Raw genomic sequence first — 19,378 nt, forward strand, 5'->3', positions numbered from 1 at the left:
GCTCTGATATGCACAGGGCTGATTGCCCCTAGGGGAGAGAGGTACAATGGGCGTCAGGTTGGCCACCCAGGCCGATAGCTAAAAACTCTGAGGATCCAGCACAGAAGAGTTTTACTAAGATGCACAGCAACTATTATTAATACAGTGATGCTTCCAGAGCTAAATTGTCAGCAAATAAGGAAGCCCTTGACCTTAGTCCCTAGTGGCAGAATTCCTTTCACCTGTAGCTGCAGGCCAGCAAAACATAGAACTCAATTTCTGCAGGCCTTAGTGCTGTGGAGATAAATCACATTCTTAGGACAACATCTTCCAATGTTTGCCTTTGCTGTCCAGGCATTTATTTATCTCAACCTCTCTTTCCATGCAAGACACCCGTGGCTCGCTCTTTCTCAATCAGCTACCAAAGTAAGGAAAGTCGTGGCATCTATAGCTCAGGGAAAGAACTCTGGCCAGGAGTCAGAAGACCCGGGTTTGCATCTGGTCCCTGTAAGAGATACTAAAAGACTGAGAATTTCCAGTGTGGGCTTTGCCTGTCCTTGCCCCCATTAGAGGTTCCTCTCTACCTCTTCCACGTGAGCTTAGCCCCTAACTCTTGCTCCCAATGCCCTTAATAAAATAAAAAACAATGGCTCCTCATCCTGAAGAAAAATTCCTCCTATTTCTGAGAACCATCTTTGAACTATTCCCCAAACTAGCTGAACTTCAGCGGGTCCTTCCTCTTAAATCCTTATAAAAATCACTGCTTGACTCAGCCTCCTTGTCCAAGTGAGAATGTTCTTCTGGAGACTTCTCATGCCAGGCGTTTTTGAATAAAGTCTCACGCTAAAGGTGCTCTGGATGATTTTCTTCCATGAGCGCCTTAGTCCTAATTCTGAGACCGTGACCCCAGGGGGATAAGGTCCTGCGGAGGGAATCTACGATTATATCACAATGAACTTCGGGGAGCAGTGCTCTGGGTTAACTTTTTCTTGGTTTTCTATAGCATGCTTACATTATTTTTACAATGAAATATACAGTCAATATTAATGAAGTCTAAAGAATTATTGGAGAGTTGGTGAGAACGCAGCGAAAGGCTTCAGGCTGCTTCCAGGGCTGCTGTGCCCAGGCATGTATGGGATGTGCTCCAAAGAGCTTGGCCTAAGAGCCGTTTTGCCCAATTTGGTAGCCTCTCTCTGCCTGCTAGTGATTCATGCCCCTCACCCATCTCTCATCAGTCACCAGCTTCATAGAGACAAGCGTGGTCTCTGCTCTAACTGTCTCCACGTGGTCTTTGAGAGCGTCACTCCTTTGATCCCAGAGGTAACAGCTGGCTTCCCTAACCCATTAGGATTGCGGAGGCATGGGGCAGACCCAGAATGGAAACCTTAGTATCCTTCTTCTTTTTTTTTTTTAATCTTCACCCAGGGATATATTTTTATTGACTTTAGAGAGTGAGGAAGGAAGAGAGAAACAGTGGTGTGAGAGAGACACGTCCATCAGTTGCCTCCTGTAGCGGGGATTGAAACTGAAGCCTAAGTATGTGCACTGACCAGGAATCCAACCCACAGCCTTTTGGTGTACGGAACAACACTCCAATCAACTAAGCCACCCAGCCAGGGCTGAAATCCTCATGTTCTTGTGATCAGAGTTTTCATAAAGAAAAGTTAAACTCACCTTGACGATAGTCACAGTTTTAACTGACATACAATAGCCAACTCTGGTCATCTTCATTCAGAGCAAGCCTCGACCAATGGAAAGGAAAAGATGGCTTGCTTAGTCTGCAGTTGGGATAAAATCCCTCAATTGATTCTTTTGCCTTCCTTCCATTTAACCTCTGGCCTTGACCGCTGCTATAAGCTCATTAGTGATGATAGTGACCGAGTGTAGTGACCTCCCTTTTCTCCTCTGCGAGTGCCTGATCCTTTGCTTTCCTGCCGTGGTTCCTGAGAGAGGAAACTTAAGCCCTTTGACAGTCACCGCTATGTCCTCATGTGCTTGAATCCAGGTCACTGGTCCTTGATCTATAAGCCCTGTCCCTGTTGACTGTGGCCCCTAAATGACCAGTTAGAACTGGACTTACTAAGGCCCAGCCAATCAGCCCACAGGGGCTGACCTCATGCAGCTTCCAGGTCCTCTCGGACTTCTTCGCCACCTTCCTCACTGGTGGCCTTTTTCCTGCCGTGCCTCCATAGGAACGGACCCCCTGATTTCTAGAGCCTCCTCTGCTCCCAGGATCCCCCACTTTCTGGAGGGGCTGGCCAACTTCAGGGAGTCTGTGAGGAGGAGACTGTCTTCTTGAGGAGGCAGAGCCCAACAGTATCCCATCCGGGATACCGGCAGTCATCATTTAGATCTGAACAAAGTGTCTCCCCTCTTTGTCTTCTCTTCTTTTCTTCTCTCTTTTTCTAAGCCTTTATCTTTTTTCCTCTCTTTATCTTTTATTCACCACTCTGGCCCCTACCCCCGTCTTAATAGCCCTTTGTCTTAACGTCATCCTCCAATGTCCCAACCTTTCACAATAATTACATTGTTTCCTGCCTGAGTGATTGGAGCAGCCTCTAATTCCCTGTTTATATGTCTAGATAAAGCACTGGCTGATGTTATGCCAAAAGGAAAGCTCTTTACAATGATCTCAGCCACCCACTCTTGCTTCAGCTCTTACCATCCCCCACACGCCACCGCCACAACAGCCACATCCAATTGTCCCCAGACTCCTTAGGAAATTTAACTTCGTGGTATCTTTGCTTATATAGGTCCCTCACCCTAGAGTGTTCTTCTCTTTTGGAACCGGTGTATTGTTACTCATCCTTCATGTCTTCCTGCCATCTACTCATCCCCATCTAGGGCAGAATAACCTCTTCTTTCATCTGTTTTCATAACACACTGAAGTCTGAATCTTAGAAATCTGAGGCAAAGGCTTGTCTGGACATCGGCGCTGTGGCAGAGAGGCACGGGCTGGCTGCCCCCGGGGCAGTGGTGTGGAAAGAGGATGAGAAGAAATGTAGAGCTGTTATGGGCTGAACCGTGCCCCCTGCAAAATTCGTATGTTGGGGCCCTATCCCCCAGGACCTCAGGATGTGATTGTATTTGGACACAGGGCCTTTAAAAGGTGATTAAGTTAAAATGGGGCCACTAAGGTGGGCCTTAATCTAATGTGACTGGTATCCTTAGAAAGAGAGGGAGTTTGGACACACACACAGAGATGGCAGGGATGTGGGTGCATTGAGAAAGGACCGTGTGAGGACACAGCAAGAGGGCAGCCACCTGCAAGCCAAGGAGGGAAGCCACAAAAGAAACCGGACCTGTTGATACCTCGATCCTGAACCTTTAGACTTCAGAACTGTCGGAAGTAAATTGCTGTTGTTTAAGCCCCCCTTAAACTTCCTTCTGTATTCTCTCTTTCAGCAAATAGCATCATCTCCTACCCACGTACAAATGCAGAAACATGGGAGTTATTCTAGAGTCTTCCTCACTCCTATTCTTATGCTTAATCAGTCAATTAGTCAGTCTTCAAAACTGATTAATTTTAGCACCTAAATATATATCAGATACACTCTCTTTTTTATCCTGCTGCTGTTTCCTTACTTAGGGCTTCTTTATTTCCTACTTTTTATTCATTTATTTAACAAATATTTTGGCATACCTATTGTATTCCAGGTCTTGCACTACGCACTAGTGATATGATTACGGACAGGACAGACACAGTCCTTGCCCTTGTAGAGGATATAGTCTAGTAGGGGAGGCAATTGCATGGATGCATAATTTAATTGTGCAGTGACAGAGCCAGTACTGAATGCACTGACAGCACAGAGGTGGGGCATCTGAGCTCAGTGAATCAGGGAAGACTTTCCAAAGGAGGTGACATCTTAGCTGAAGTCTGAAGGATGAATAGGAGTTAGCCCTATGAAGTGGACAGCAGGGAGGAGGGAAGGAAAAGGCCCTAAGCAGAAGCAGTAGCATGTACAGAGACACATAAATCAGAGGAAGCTTAGTGGACTTGAGGCAATGATCAAAGTTCGGTATGGACTTCCAATGACTGAGTGATGGGGCTGGGAGAGTACATAGCAGGTCAGGCTTCTCAGGAAACAGTGTGTAAGACCAACTCGCATGCAAGGCATTTTGGGGGTGTGATCTCTGGAAAATACCTGTTGGGAGTGAATGAAGCATACACGTCCCCAGTTGAGGCCAGGGGACCCCACCTTGGCACCCCTGCGTCAGGCAGTCATTGCTGAGGCGCTGTTCCTGAGGAGGGAGGTGTATACTCTTGAAGAAGGCAGAATTCTCTCGAGTGGCTGGCAGTGGCGCTGCTCTCGGCCTGCAGCCCAGAGCCTGGCCCTGTCTCCTGCTGCCCCCAGGGTGGACAGCTGCCTGCCCAGCGTTCGCTTGGTGGAACAGTCACAGCCTCACACTGCTCTTTGAAATAAAAACCGTGTACACCAGAGCCCTCACAACTCTCAAAACCTCTCATTGCGACCATTGTGGTTTGGCTTTTGAAACCCACCTGGGCAGTCGCCCATGAGATGATTCTCTCTGGAGGCCGAGTGTCTGGTCCTGAGTGGCCCTACTCAAATGCCATGTACGCTGGTTGGGCTCAGGTGGGCTATTTGGAATCCCTGGTCCTTCAGCACCTGGGATTCTACCCATGTTTCTGCCAAGAGCTTCTGAAGTCTTGCTGACCTTCACTCAGCCTGTGGGGGAAGCTTCAGGATGGAGGGTGGAGAGACTGTGGTAAGGGGTCTGACTAATGAGAGGCTGACGGAGATCGCACATGACCAATGACTTCTGGGGGTGGGAAGGGTGTGGCTGCATCTAGAGAAGACCAACTGGCCAGGACATGGTGTCTATATTGCCTGATGGTCACCTGCCTAGGGCTCCTTCCTAGGGAGGCCCCAGGGCCAGGGCTGGTCAGTATGGGAGGGAGGCTGGGTCTTACACAGGCCCATGGCTTCCCTAGCACAGAGCTATCTTTGGTCTCTGCTGCTCAGGTTCCCAAGTAAGCGAGGCCTCTGGGGACCTAGGACCATTTAGCCCACTGGTAACAGAGCCCCAGGACTTAAAGCCACGCGAGTAACCCTTGTCCACAGAGAGCACCTGCTTGGGCGGGTCTCAGTTCAGGGTTCCAGGCCCACATTGTTAATTTTGTGCAAAATACTTGTTTGAGTCTCCCACCACTAGAGGGCAGAGAGTTTTCAGGTTTAACCTGACTATGGCTAAGGTCATAGTCCTTTCCCTTTTCAGATTTGAATGGGAATGTATTCTATCTACTAAAAGTGCCCACAAACTTTCTCTCTTCTCTCCCTCCTTTCCCAGTTAATCTGATTGCTATTCTTAATCAGATCGACTAAATAGAACAGACTGAGTGGCTTTATTTTCAAACACATTCTTGCAGTCAGTAGAGCACCAGGCCCTAGAAATCCACATTTCAACCAGTGCTCATGTGGGCCTTGTGGGTGGGCTGTGCTGGCTTGTGTGAGCTATGCAGTCTGGAGAAGGAAGGTACTTGCTCTTGGTACGCGATACCTCTGTCTTGATGTTAGCAGCACGAGCTTCCTGGGATAAAGTTTTCTACCGCAATCCAAGGGCAGGGATTGGAGGCTGTCGCTTAAAGAAGTAGGCCAGGGAAGGAGTCCCTCAGTGTCCCCCTCTTTGCTGCCTCTGACCATGAGCCAACCACATAGACTGTCTTTCCCTCTTTTCTTCATAAAGAAACCCTGCTTACTGAAGCCTTTCTGTGCCGCCGCCCTCGTCCCTCCTCCAGCTTACTTGCGGGACCACGATGAGCTCTTGGGGGTGTAGTGGGAGAACCTGTCATGGTATTTAATTCAAAATGAAAATTCTTCTACTTAGAGTGCCATTCTCAATGCACAGCAGACATCACCGAGAGTTAAAAGGGCTTCCAGGAAAGTCTCAAAATCAACCCCCTTCAAGATGAGGTATAATCATATGTGGGATATAAAACTGAAAGTGACAAATGAACAAACAAGGCAAACAAACAAAAACTCAGAGACACAGAGACAGTTTGGTGGTTACCAGAGGGAAAGAAGTTGGGAGGTAGTAAAGTGTAAAGGGTGTCACATATATGGGGACAGAAGATTGGACTTTGGGTGGCGAATACACAATGCAATATACAGGTGATGTATGTTAGAGCTGTACATTTGAAGCTTATATAATCTTATTAACCAATGTCACCCCAGTAAGTTTAATAAACAAAAGATCATATATAATCAATAGCTAAAATCAAAAACCCACTGACAATCATGGGAGGGGTAAGGAGAGAGCCAATATTCTCTGGAAATCATTTTTTAAAAAAAGCCTCCTCCAGAGTTAGTCTGCACTTGGTTTTCTCAGCAGTAGGAGTCTAGGACTACACAGGCCCCACCCAAGCTACACGGCCTTCTCCTGTGATAGGCATGAGCCGTTCCTTAGATTCGGAGACACACAGACACCAGCTATGGGAGAGCACAGAACACACTGCGCTATAACCCTCCTCGTGGGAGAAGCAGCCGGGAGCCACAGGGCGGCCCCTGCCGCGGAGGCTGGAGCAGAGCCCTGGGCCCAGCCCCGGTCCGTGGCTCTCTCCATTTTCTCATGCTATTTCTCAGGCTTTGCTCAGTATTTCTCAGGCTAGCGATCCAGTTGCAAATACTACATGTGAACGGCAACCTTTTACCCGAAGCCACAACCCTACACATGAGCTGACATGATCCTTTCTTGAACCTACATATCATGGCCCTAGAGTGGTGAGGAAACCCCAGTGATACTTTCCTGGTGGCAGACTGGGTTATGGAGGTGAGGGTCACTCATAAAATGATAGGTGAGAGCTGCCATGACTGAGGGACATAGGTATCTAAGGAGACAGGAGGAAGCTCCTGAGAGAAGTAGGCTCCTTATGCCAGGTGGGCAGATGCACTCAGGAAGCCTTGCCGTATGTTTGGAGTTCCCATGTAGCAGTTTCGGTGTAGCTCCTTGCTGTAAGGAGACACACAAGGTCAACTCCCCCAGCTCTGAATGAGGCCGTGCTGTCCTCAGTCATTATCCCTTGCCTAGAAGGGACATGAAGCCCTGCACCACGTTCTTCTGAGCTGTTCCTGCAAAGAAATTGCATTTATGTTTGTGTGCATATGTACAGTGGCCTGGGAGATACCCAGCAACACTAAGTGAAGATCAGTGAGAGGCTGGGGCAAGGCAGGAAGTGCCACACTTCTGTTGTGTGCTTGAGTCCTTTGGGGACTGCCCCAGTCCTCTTAGCCCCAGGAGAGTGGGAGCCAAGGACGGCGCAGGCTCACTGCTGCTCTCCCTAAGGTATGTCTGTGACCTGGTTGCTCCAGGGACTGACAAGGACCTGGGCAGGGACCCCTTGGGGCCAGGGGAATAGTAGGAAGATGAAGCCTGAAGGTCCTAGGGCTGGTGGGTGGCAGAGCAGATCCTCAGCCCACCACAGGCAGGGCTGTGTCCAAGCAGCACTCTGCAGGGCGCCAAGTGAGCATCTTCTAGGGCCGGCTGGTCTCTCCCATTGCTGCCATTTACCCGAAAGAGGCGAATGTATTATGACTGGAACCCAAAGCAGTGAGATAATGCACCAGAATAGTTTCCAGGGGTGGGTCCAAGTTAAATCTTCCTTCCCAGTCCTTACCCCTTGGATAATTACAGCTTCAAGCCTGACATCTGACTTTCCCAAACTAGTGATTTTACCTTGTCCCCTAGAGTCAAAGGAGGTCATGAGTTCACCCCTCATTTATATAAACACTTTCCTCCATAAGGACCTGCCTTCCCCATGAAAGTATCAGAAGACGTGTAGACTGTGCTGCGTTTCCTGTGTCTGCTCTTCTCTTCCAAGTCAGAAAGGACCCGCTGCGGCTTCTTGTGTAGGGATAGGCCTTTAAGGAAACACCCACAACAGCTATGTTTTATTTTTACGTGGGCTGTCAAAATTAATATAAAGTCAAATGTTAATATTTGGTTTACCAGATATAATAAACATTTGAATACTTTACTAAACTTTTCTTTTTTTATGGGACTTTCAAGTCATAGTCATACATTCCCCTTGGGTTTTCTCTGAGTCCATTGCTTACATTTTTTGAAATTCCATATTTATGTCCCCTACAAATTCAAGATCAGTAAGTTTTCAAGTGTAGGAAAAAACAAAGAATGTGACATTTGGGTTGGCTCTAGATGATGATTCCTCCCCATCCCCACCCTCCGCCCCTGAAGCAGGCATGCGCAGAGGTTGTCCTTATTTTTGTATTCTATTTGGTGATGTGGATTCATTTTCCTTTGCTTTGATTTCTTTCTTTCTTTTTTTTGCAGGGGGGGGGGCGGTATGACAACCACCTTTTAGGGTAGGGAGAACCAAAATCAAGTGGAATTGCTGCCCAAATGGCATTATCTTGACCCAGAAGCGCCAGAAGGTTTTGGAAGCTGCTAAGTGGACAGCAGGTATTAACAGCTCTAGTCACGGCGGGGTCCACCGTGGCAGGTCAGGCAGGCAGCTTCCTGTAGACTTCAGGTGTGGAAAACCCTGGGAGGCAAAGTTTAAACGTCTTCTTGCTACTTACCCTCCAACAAATACAATCCTTTCAAAACTTATCAGTGCTGTCCAAGATAGTGTGACAGACTTTGCAGAGAGAACAAAGTAAAACCAATACATACTTTTAGAAAAATAATTTACTTCGGTTGAAGTACTTTCAACCTCAGGTGTTCCAATTTGGAGAACAGCACAGAGTTGCTCTACTTGCAGTTTATGTGGTAGCCCAGACACCCTGTTTCTCTTTAGGGGGCTTGGCCAAGGGCTGCCTGGGTCTTATTCTCAATAAAACTTTTATGTGTTCACTTCCCAGCCAGAAAACACAATTTAAAAATACTGACCATAATGCGGCATGATGGGTCAAATGCAGATTTGTTGGTTGGCAAAGAAAGTTCATGAGACTTGCCGGATTCAGCAGCCCCGTGAGTCCTCAGCAAAGTTCCAGCCTGAGCTTGTGGACACGCAGGCAGGGGTAGTGCAATTTGTTTTCTTTAAGAAATGTGCAGTTTATGGCAAGGCTTTTATATTAAGTTCTCACCTAGCTTGCACTTGCTTGTGCACTTTTGAAAACTTTATCTTAGATTTCAAATTTTAATTTACTTCCAAAATTCCTTGAGGGAAAAATATAGTTTTTAAAAATCATTACTTTTTTGAGAAGATGGTAAAACTTGTTTCTAGAAGGTTTATTTATCAGTGTATAGAGTCCATAAGCTCATTCCAAAAGCCCTGAATACAGTATCTTCAGGTATTTGAAGAAATGGTTTTATTATTATCTGAAAGCTTTGAGTTTGGTGAATTAGAGAAATTGTTTTTATTTGATGAATTCACATCTGGATACTTCACCATGCAAAAAGAATTTTATCTATATTGTCAAAAATTCAGTATCTTGAGTTGATGTTCATTTGGTAGGAAAAACTGTGAATATTACTGTGTCAAATATTGATTTGGAAACAGTTTTTTTAAAAAAATATTGATTTTAGTGAGAGAGAGAGAGGGAGAGACATAAATTTGTTGTTCCACTCATGCATGCATTCATTGGTTGCTTCTTGTATGTACCCTGACTAGGGATTGAACTCACAAACTTGGTGCATGGGTTGACATGCTAACCAACTGGGCTACCTGACCAGGGCTGGAAATAGCTTTAATTGAAAGAATAATTATGGAAATAATAACTATAATAAATGTAGTATTGAGCCAAGAAGCTATTTACTTTTTTAAAAACTAACTTTACTGTTTGGAATCACAAGTTGAATTTTCAAAATAATTTTAAAAATAGATAAAAATGATACCATGCACAGTAAAGTAAAAAATGCAGTGTCATTAATTATCAATTACTTTTATATTGATAAATATACTTTTCTAACTGTCTGGCAATGTTCACTCAGCCTTCACGGAGAACTCTAACTTACGATGGACTTTGGGAGGCAGTAGCAATGACTTAAGGGAACAGCCTCTGTGGCTCAGGTGCCTTTGGCCTGGTCTCCTCCTACGAACCAGGAAAAGGTACATGAGAATCACCAGCTGGCCTGTGGCTGAACTGGGGGACCCTGATGCCATTAAGACTTAACTAAGGTGACTGGACTGCACAGCTGGCCCCTGATCCTCTGAGGCCTTGGGAGCCATCTTCCAACTTGATTCTTGGTCCTTCCCAAGCCCAGAGCTCCTGGGCATGGTGGAAAGACACCAGGGAGTGTGAGGACAGAGGTGATTATACTGGTGGCTTAATCTTGCAGCCCATATGCTCAGGCAGCAAGTGACAAGTAAGCCTTTTGAGTAAGGAAGAAGTGGATACTGCCATGGCCCTTGGAGAGCCTGGATCTGATTTCTCAGGAGACTGAGCAAGGAGAGCTTCACACCTGACATCATGGCCACCAGAGATGGGTCCAGGGCACTGCTCAGGGCTTCTGTCGTCTTCCACCTGGGCTTGGAGATGTGACGAGGACCAGGCCTCACCTTCTACAGCCCCTGGAATACCAGCCAACCCTCTCCCTGCTTTCCTTGGAGTTACTCTACAGGTCTTCCCTGGGATGGTTCCTCAATTGGTGGGGCAATTTTTCCCTCTGATCATTTTTTTTTCCTTAGCTTTACTACTTTGCTTCTTCCACAAGGTCAGCCTACTTCATACAAAGTTGGATTAAGATGGAATAGCATGTATTATAACAGAGGGTGCCCTTCATCTGGGCTTCTTCTCCAGAAAGGGCATCTCGGGGACACACTGACACTCTGAGCACTGCCTGTGACTTATCCCTGGCTTGGAAGATAAGGTCCCAGGCTGAGCCTCTATGGCTGGCATCACTGGGTCTGTGGTTAGGGAAGTAATTGCAGGTGGCTGTTAAAGGTTATTGAGGGGTATCACCTCTTTGGTCCAGAGAGAGGGTTGGAGGGGGAAGGAGCCAGGAGCCTCCATCAGCGAGAAAACCTCAGAGATATCTCACTGGCCACTCATAGCCCCTGGCTGTGCTTCCTGTCCGCAACCAGATCTGGAATCCTATGTGTGAGAGAGACTCTGCAGGGATCTGGAAGAGAATGATAGTGCAGCCACAGGTGAAGCCATTCTCTTTGGCTGGAGTGTGGGTGGTAATTCCAGGGCACTTCCAGGCTGGACACTGCCCTCTGTCCTCAGTGGCCATCAGTGAAATGGGTGGCCGTGGGCAGCTGAACGGCCTGCGGCATTCCCAGGGTCCACATACAGGGTGCAGACATTGTCTGTGGCCATTTGCACATCCATGTTTGTTTGTTTTTTAAATTTATTTTTATTTTTTTGTCTTTTTGTCTTTTGCACATCCCTGTTTTATGTCCTTTTCTCAGTTCATTAAATCACTTTCTTTCACTTTGCTTTGGAAGCCCTAGCAAGGTGGCTGTGTTAATGGAGGCCAGGATAGGGGGAAGGTCAGTGGACTATTCTGCACAGCAGGGCTCCTGCAAGAGAGGGAGGGGCAGACTAGAGGAGGCGCCATGGCAACCTTAGCAACGTAGGGACCTCATGTGAGGGGTGAACTGGCAGAATGATGTTCATCCAAACTAGACTTGATTAAATTCCTCTCTCTTAATTAGCTGCAATAATTCTTTCTGAAGTCTTCAGAAAAGGAACAATCTCCACTTAGCATTTTAATCTCTGTGTTTCCAAATGTTCAAACGGGAATGTCTTGTTTGAACATTTACTTTGGCTCAGAGATGAGGTGGGGAAAGGCATCCAACTCAAGCATTGGAGCAGCCTGTAGAATGACAATAATCGTGGTTTTCCTCCAGGGTTTCTTGTGACTTCGTAAGCTCTATAACCATCATAACCAGTTGCCTTTCTGTAGCTTTGCTCTATTAAGAGCCCTTGGATATCTCTTCCCCACCATCCGCCCCTTATTACTTGCCTCTCATTCCACCCTCGTGCATGTTAAGTATTTCACTGCCTTTAAAGTGACAGAAATCCAGTAAGCCCTCCAATTCAGTCACACCTTCACCTCCAGCTCCCATCCTCACGATCTCCGAAGTGGCCCTGATAAGCCACACTTTCCTGAATTCCATTCTTGTGCAACCCCTTCCCTTTGAGTCTAGGTTGGCCTTATGATTTGCTCTTGACCAATAACGCATGGTGGGAATGACTGTTACTTCAGAGATTATTAGAAGAACCTTGCAGCATCTTCTGAGACCTCTTGCAATGTTAGCTTTGGGGGAAGCCAGTCACTCTGTCAGAAGTCTACTCTGAGATCTCCATGTCACGGGGAAGCACAAGCCGACTATGTGGACTGATGACCGAGATGTGCCTAACCAGCCTCCACCTGTTCCAGTCATCCCAGAGAGGCCGGACATATGAGCAACAAACCCCTCACAGATCTCCCACTCAGTCAGGCATTCAGAGGACAGCAGACTCAGCTGCCATCTGAAAGCAACCATGAGACTGCCAGAGACAACCATCACCCATCTAATCATGAAAGATAATAACCTTCTATGTAAATCACAAAGATTTGTGGTGCTTTGTTATGTTGCAATAGGCAATTGCAACACCACTGCAGGACAGGACGGCCATGAAGGCAGCAAGACATTTTCTAAATCGATATTTTGTCAGTCTTCTTGGTTTAAGTATGAGAATATGACTTTCTTCTCTCCCTATGAAAAGTAGTTCTAATCATGGCCACAAGGACTAAATCATTCCATTCAGAGTCATGATCATTGATCATGATCATGATCATTGGAACCTTTTGAAAACATGTACATTACAGAAGCCACTGCTTTTCCTCCCCTCCCCTATTCCTCCTCTGGTCACACGCCAGTGTGCTTCCTGGACATCACGCCACCTGCTGAATGTGCCCAGTTCACTGGCTGGGAAGATGCTCTTGCAGCAACGCCATTCGGGACAGAACTCCTTGAAGACAAAGACAGCAAGAGCAAGGGGCTAAGAATCAGTGCCAGGTGGGTGGGGAATTTCCCATCTTGGAACCAGCTTTCCCCAAGGCCTCTTCCTAAGATCTAACCAGAGTGTTTCCCTTTCCACTGCCATTTTCATTTTTCTAAGGTACTTTAATAAATTCCCTTCTCCATCCTGGAAAAGACATAGTCCCCCCCCCCCCCCCCCCCCAACAAGTTCAATGACACAAAGTTGGAATTTTTCAAAAGGAACATTTACTAGGAAACTAAAGGGAAACAAACAGAATGCAAGAGAACAAAGGCAGACTTACAGATGGGCTAAGGGAGTTCAGATTTATAACTGGCCTCTGGCCCCAGCTGGGTTGGCTAGGCAAAGCTTTCCAGACCCAAAGCCACCTGCCTGCCATGGGGGCAGGCCTCTTTGCCTGCTGGCCCCTACAAAGCCACCTTCTGTTTCATACCAACAAACCAGAAGCATGCTCATTAGTACCCCAGGGCTGCTAGCTCTCTGGGCAGGAGGATCATGAACGGGAGCAATAGGCAGAGCTGATGCAGGATCTCCTACCCAGGCTCCTAGTGCCAAGGACATGTCAATGTTTATTGGGACGGCTGTCTGATACCTATCTGGGCCAGTCTGGTTTATCTGGGACCATTCTTCTGGGCTTATCTGCCTGGCTCTGGAGAAACTACTTCTGCTGACTATCCTGCTGGCACTAGTCTCCCATGCTTTGGTCCTAAACACTGACACGGTGAAGGATGTCTGAATGGGAAGAGGCAGAGAGAGTTGGCAAAGAAAGCTGCCTTCTTCTCATGTCATCAGGCACAGGCAGAAACTTGGATCCCCTTTGGATCCTGGAGGTTGAAAGTCGATTAGAGATGGAAATGAATTAGGCAGGCTGGGGAACACATGGAACCGGAGTATAGTCATAGCGACACACAACCAAAGGCCTCCGTCCTTTCTAGATCTGACATCAGGGTAGTTTCTTTCTTTCTTTTTTTAAATCCTCACCCGAGGAGAAGATGAATTTTTCAGAGAGGGGGGAAGGGAGGGAGGGAAAGAGGGAGAGAAACGCTGATGCGAGAATGAAACATCTTATATGTGCCCCAACCAGGGACAAACCTGCAACCTAGGCATATACCCTGACTGGGAATTGAGCCCACGAGCCTTCGGTTTAGGAGACGATGCTCCAACCAACTAAGCCACACTGGCCAGGGCAAGGGTAGTTTCTAATACCAGGCAGCTGTGGCAACTCGAACTTTCTGAAGACTTGTGATGATCCTGTTTCCACCCAGTTAGTCCCACACTGAAATGCTAATTCAAAGGAAGATAATGAGCTTGCCAGAAAGGTAAATAAACTACAATCCAACTATGGACTCTGCTGCAAAGGGCTTGTATGAAAAGGGAAATGTTTTCTTGGAGAAGTGGTGAAAACGTGTGGATGGAGTACCCTGCACCTCTCATGGGAGGGAGAGGACCTTCCCTCCCTGGGCGTGCTGAGGCCTTTGGTTTCATTTATATGGTGGCAGAAGCAATGAGGATGAGGAATGCAGCTGGCAGTGGGTTGGCTGATATGGGCGCAAAGGAAGTGTAGTAGTGAATGAGGTACCTGGGGAGAGCCCTTGACCTTCACTCTTGTAGGTACTTCTATTCCCCAAGTGCTATGAAAGTGATATATGTGTCTGGAAGTGAAAAGAAAACCTGTCTGTGGCTACCCAAGGCTATGCCTCTGGGCTGCTGCATATGGACACACCCCAGGAGGCACTCAGGCCACGAAAGCCCAAAAGTTGTGCCTTCAGTCAGGGAACCACTGCTTATCTCTCCAGGAACTCAGCTCGCACAATGGTACATCTGTCTCTGAGGCTGTGCCCTCAGTGGACCAATGTGTCTGGGGAAGGGTATTCCAGAATGCTTATGCCACTGAGATGGATGCCTCTTTAACAGGAATGACAAGGAACTTTTGTTCTAATGCCAACACAGGGTGGAAGGAAGTGGCTGCTGGCTATCTATAAAACAGTGTTGGGGATTCTGACTCCGTGGAATCTGGGTTTAGCAGAAGAGAGAGCCATGATCCACCGATACTTGCTGCCATGTGCATGGGATGGGGCAGTGAATTTGCTATGAATTTGCCCTCCTTGCATGAGATGTTCCCCAGGGGAACAGCCTGCTTATCCTGTTACACTCCTGGGGCTGTTCCTTGCAAAGCTGGAGCACTCTCTGGGTGAAATTATTTTCTGGAGACAGTTGTTAGCTCAAAGGTGAATTAAATCTGCTGCCTATTTAGCACCTGGATGTATTTTAAAATATTCTGTCCTTCCAGGGCATTCAAGCAAATAACATCATTGCCGTGTGGCACTGCCAGGGTAGATGCTGTCACCCCATCACTACGAGTCCTGGCGTTCAGGGTACTCTCAGTCTTCTCGCTGTATCAGTTGGTTTCTTCCATAGTCTGATCTTGATGCTTGGCCATGAGAGATGTGCTTCCCCTGCAGCACACCATCTGCAGACAGTGGGACCATTCATGTTCATCTAACCCAGTCTGGAAAGAAGGCCAGTCATTGCTGTGGTCACAGCTGAGCATTTGGTCACTGGAGCCGTCCGGATGTTGTTGGATAGGGAGCGTTACTTAAGATCTTTGTAAGGTGGTTGTCCTGCTGTGCCTTGGCAAAGCAGTCCTCTTACCCACAGTCATCGTTTCTGTAGGAGGAAGAAACAAAAAGAATGCTTTGATTTTCATCCATATATTTTTAATGTGTACCAAACAAGTGCCAGGCGCTGTGCTGGATGCTTGCTTGGGATACAGTTCCATGAGTAAGACACACACTCTGATTTCAAGGGGCTGACAGAGGGAGAAATTACAACACGAGACGCTGAATAACAGAGGTGTGCACTAAAATGCGTAAGAGCAAAGAGGAGGGAGAGGCAAACTTCCAGGGGATTGAGGAAGTCTACAGAGAGAATACTGAAAGATAAGTCTTTCTAAGCTTTTATTAATTTAAGTATAGTTGGTATACAATATTACATTAATTTGGGGTGTACAATACAGTGATTAGACATTTTTATACTTTGCAATGTGACCACTGCACTAAGTCTAGCAATAACTGTCACCATAAAAACTTACCACAATACTATTGACTATATTGTCCTTCACCTTTTCTACACGCCCTCCTCCATCCCCCACTCTCCTCTCTGGCAACCATCAGTTTGACTTCTGTTTCTATGAGTCTGCAAAGAAGGCAAATCAAAACCACAGTGAGATACCATCTCACAATAGTCAGAATAGCTATTAATAAAAAGTCAACAAATGATGTGTTGGTCAGGATGTGAGGAAGGGCAACCCTTGTGCACTGTCGGTGGGACTGCAAATTGGTGCAGCCGCTGTGGAAAACAGTACGCACCTTCCTCAAAAAACTAAAAATAGAACTTCCATATGACCCAGCAATTCTACTTCTGGGTATTTATCCAAATAAAATAAAAACACTAATTAAAAAAGATACATATATGCACTTCTATATTCATTGCGGTGTTATTTACAATAGCCAAAATATTGAGGCAACTTAGCTGTCCAATAGATGGATGGATAAAGAAGATGTGGTGCAATATACAATGAAATACTACTCAGCTGTAAAAGAGAATAAAAGCTTGCCATTTGCGACAACATAGACAGCCCTAGAGGGTATTTTTCTAAGTGAAGTAAGTCAGACAGAAAGGCAAACACCACATGGTTTCATTTATATGTGGAGGAATCTAAACCATGAAAAACAAAACAACAACAAAAAAAAACAACCAAAAAGAAAGATACGTCTGGAGCTGGAGCATTTAGATTGCAGGGGAGTCCATCAGGAGGAAAAGAGGGAAGACCATTCTGGGCAGAGGAAGAGCCTGTGCGAAGGCACAGAGACAGGGAAGGGCACGTGGCACAGGGGAAGTACTGTCAAAATTTGTTGTGAGGGTGGAATCACTGAAGTGAAGCTGGGGAAGAGAGAGGGGGAAGAGAAGGGAGGGCGCAACCTCCCTTCTTTGTTTCCAATCTGCGTTAAGTCAGTGGAGCCCAGACTTAGAGCAGCACAATTTATTGTTTCACCCTCAGCCCTCACCCTCAGGACATTTTCCAGTACAGAGTCAGGGAGTTGTTAACGCTGCAATCACAGGGAGAACGAAAACCAGAGTCACGTCCATGGACACAGCAGTAACACGAAACATATGATAGATAAACTATGGGAGAGCCACAGACATTCTCAAACTGGAATATATAAATGGAATTTCAAAGAGCAAATGTTCACATGCGAGGCTATTAGAGAAAGTAAGGCAAGCCAGAGTGTGCTCTGTAGAGAGAAAGCCGTGTCTGACTATGAGCCTTGGCTTTGAGGAGAGTGTCCGGGGGTGGGCACACCCATACCCCTGGGAAAGGGTATGTGCCTTTCTGAGTCTAGGAGGAAAATGTGAATGGATATTTGCCTTATATGGTGAGTCAAATATAACTTTCTCAGACCAGCGGATGCTCTGGAGTACCCTCTGAACAGCCCTACTTCCCAACCTACCACCCGCAACAGGCCTTGCTTCCCAGAGCCCCTTCTCTCAGCTGGCAGACCCATACTTGTGCGCACAGTGTGCCAGTCCCAGCCCTTCCTTACCAGGGAAGGCAGACTGTCAACAGGCTCAGCCCCACCAATGAACACGATCTGGAATTAGTCGTCCTCCTGTTAGACAGCTAGGCCACGTGCCACAGTCCTTCAGCTCTCGAATACCTATTGTGTGCCAGGCACTAGGATATAAACTTGTCACCTACCTTACAAGAATCCTATAAGTTTCTTCACTGGAGGATACAGAGACGGTAGAAAGATTAATTTTTCCAAAGCCATTCTGTTACTGTCAGAGCTGGAATTTGAACCCGAGGCCTCTAACTTCAAAGTCTAAGCTTTGACAATTACACGATTCCTAAACTCACTTTGTAAGTCCAGTCTATACATCTGAGCTTCTGCCTTGGTTTTCTAGGCAGATGAGATAACTTTAAGAAAGCTCAGGCCAATCTAGCAGTGTGCAGCAGGTGCCATACCCCACTTAGGGGTTCCTACCTTCTTTTCCATTTCTCTGGACTTCCCTGGCCAGTGACCTACATGTATATTTCACTTGCCCCTCAGTTCTATGTACAACCCCATTCTTCTCTGTTCTGACCTTGTTTCCGCCTCTCCATTTGAGCAGTCCCTACAGACTGCTTTGAGTAGAGCTCTCCCAAAACACCTAAACCTTAAGATACCACCTCTTTTTCTGACTTGTTATGGCCTTACCTGAAGCCTGCTTGGAGGGCTGGGCTATGACCTCGGCTAGTCTTTTACCAGTCCCCGCACCCAGTGATACACCAACAGGGGCCAAGCTGCCAATGGCCCAGTCACAGTGAAGCTCCAATCTGATCTCCAGAGCTGGGCTTTGCTCACGCACGAAGTTTCCTTGTGTGCAGTTAACAGGAGTCAAGCTCAGTTCCTGGGAATACTGTGGTGTACACTACTGGTCTCCCCTTTCTTCAGCTGAGTAAGTGTTTAGGGCCCTGATACTGCCTGGTCCCACTATCCTTTGTTTTCCTACGCTAGACAGTGATCTGCCAGCCAAGAGATGATGAGATTATGTGAGATTAAAGAATTTCAGCTTGTCTGGTGGAACACAGGGGCCATCTCTACCAGGGGTCTTGTGAGAGAAGGTTCTTGAAAATAAAGTTCTCCTAGGAAAATTCAGGTGTACAAGCCAGGTGTGAGCAAAGTCGTTCAACTGTTCCAGGAGAAGGGGAATTTCAAGTATGGCCGGGGGAACTGTGCTGGGGCTCAACCTCTTTCGTCTGTCTTGTGGGAAGAATGGAAAAACAGCCAACCAAACAAAACCAAATAAGCAAATTACAACACATTTCCAAGCTCTTATCACCTAATACGCTGTTTCTCAGTCAAGATTTCTGTTAAATGGGGTGCAAGAAAATATTTTTCTCTATTGACCCAGTAGGAATTTGGTTGGGGGAGGAGGTATGGGGATGAGGTGGTGGAGACTGTGGCATCGAGACAGTCACTAGCAGTGGTGGTCACCACTGGTGGCCATAAGGCTGGCCCAGCTGGTTCCAGTGCGGGCCCCGGGCCCATTTCAGTGGGCAGAAACAAATGACCTTGTTATCAGATCCAGTGGCCTCCCAGGCAGCACTAGGGGTTCAGAAAGTACCAGGAAGTTTAGAGGCATCAGTGGGAGTAGTCCTTACATTCTTATCTGAACAGAGGGGATTTTAAGCACATTTATTTGTCCTGAGACATATGAATCTGATTTGAATTAAATTATATTGAAACCAAAGATGAGAACTGTCCCAATGAAAACTGTAATGTGAAGTGACATTTCGATCACAAAAATGACAGCTGATGTGAGACAGGCCATTGAAACTGACCCCAAATGAAGAACATGAAAAGACTGAGTGGATCATTAGATAATATCTTCCTGTGAATTTGAAAATGGGTTTTGATTACAGGAAGTATCTAAGGGCTTTGAAC

At 46.7% G+C, this 19,378-nt stretch overlaps 1 protein-coding gene across 1 annotated transcript in view; it reads right to left on the reverse strand.

The window, feature by feature from the left end:
* Positions 1 to 13,176: 13,176 nt before the first annotated feature.
* SYT9 (synaptotagmin 9) overlaps positions 13,177 to 19,378 on the reverse strand; it is a 171,520-nt gene continuing 165,318 nt past the window's right edge. Inside the window, exon 7 of the mRNA XM_054583178.1 lies at positions 13,177 to 15,557. Within this exon, the coding sequence (XP_054439153.1) occupies positions 15,549 to 15,557 (9 nt within the window). The 3' untranslated portion in view covers positions 13,177 to 15,548. The remainder of the gene's footprint in view (positions 15,558 to 19,378) is intronic.

This window comes from Pteronotus mesoamericanus, unplaced genomic scaffold (assembly GCF_021234165.1).
Source record: "Pteronotus mesoamericanus isolate MK-2021 breed Mesoamerican mustached bat unplaced genomic scaffold, CSHL_Meso_final contig_1189, whole genome shotgun sequence".
NCBI classification, from domain to species: domain Eukaryota; kingdom Metazoa; phylum Chordata; class Mammalia; order Chiroptera; family Mormoopidae; genus Pteronotus; species Pteronotus mesoamericanus.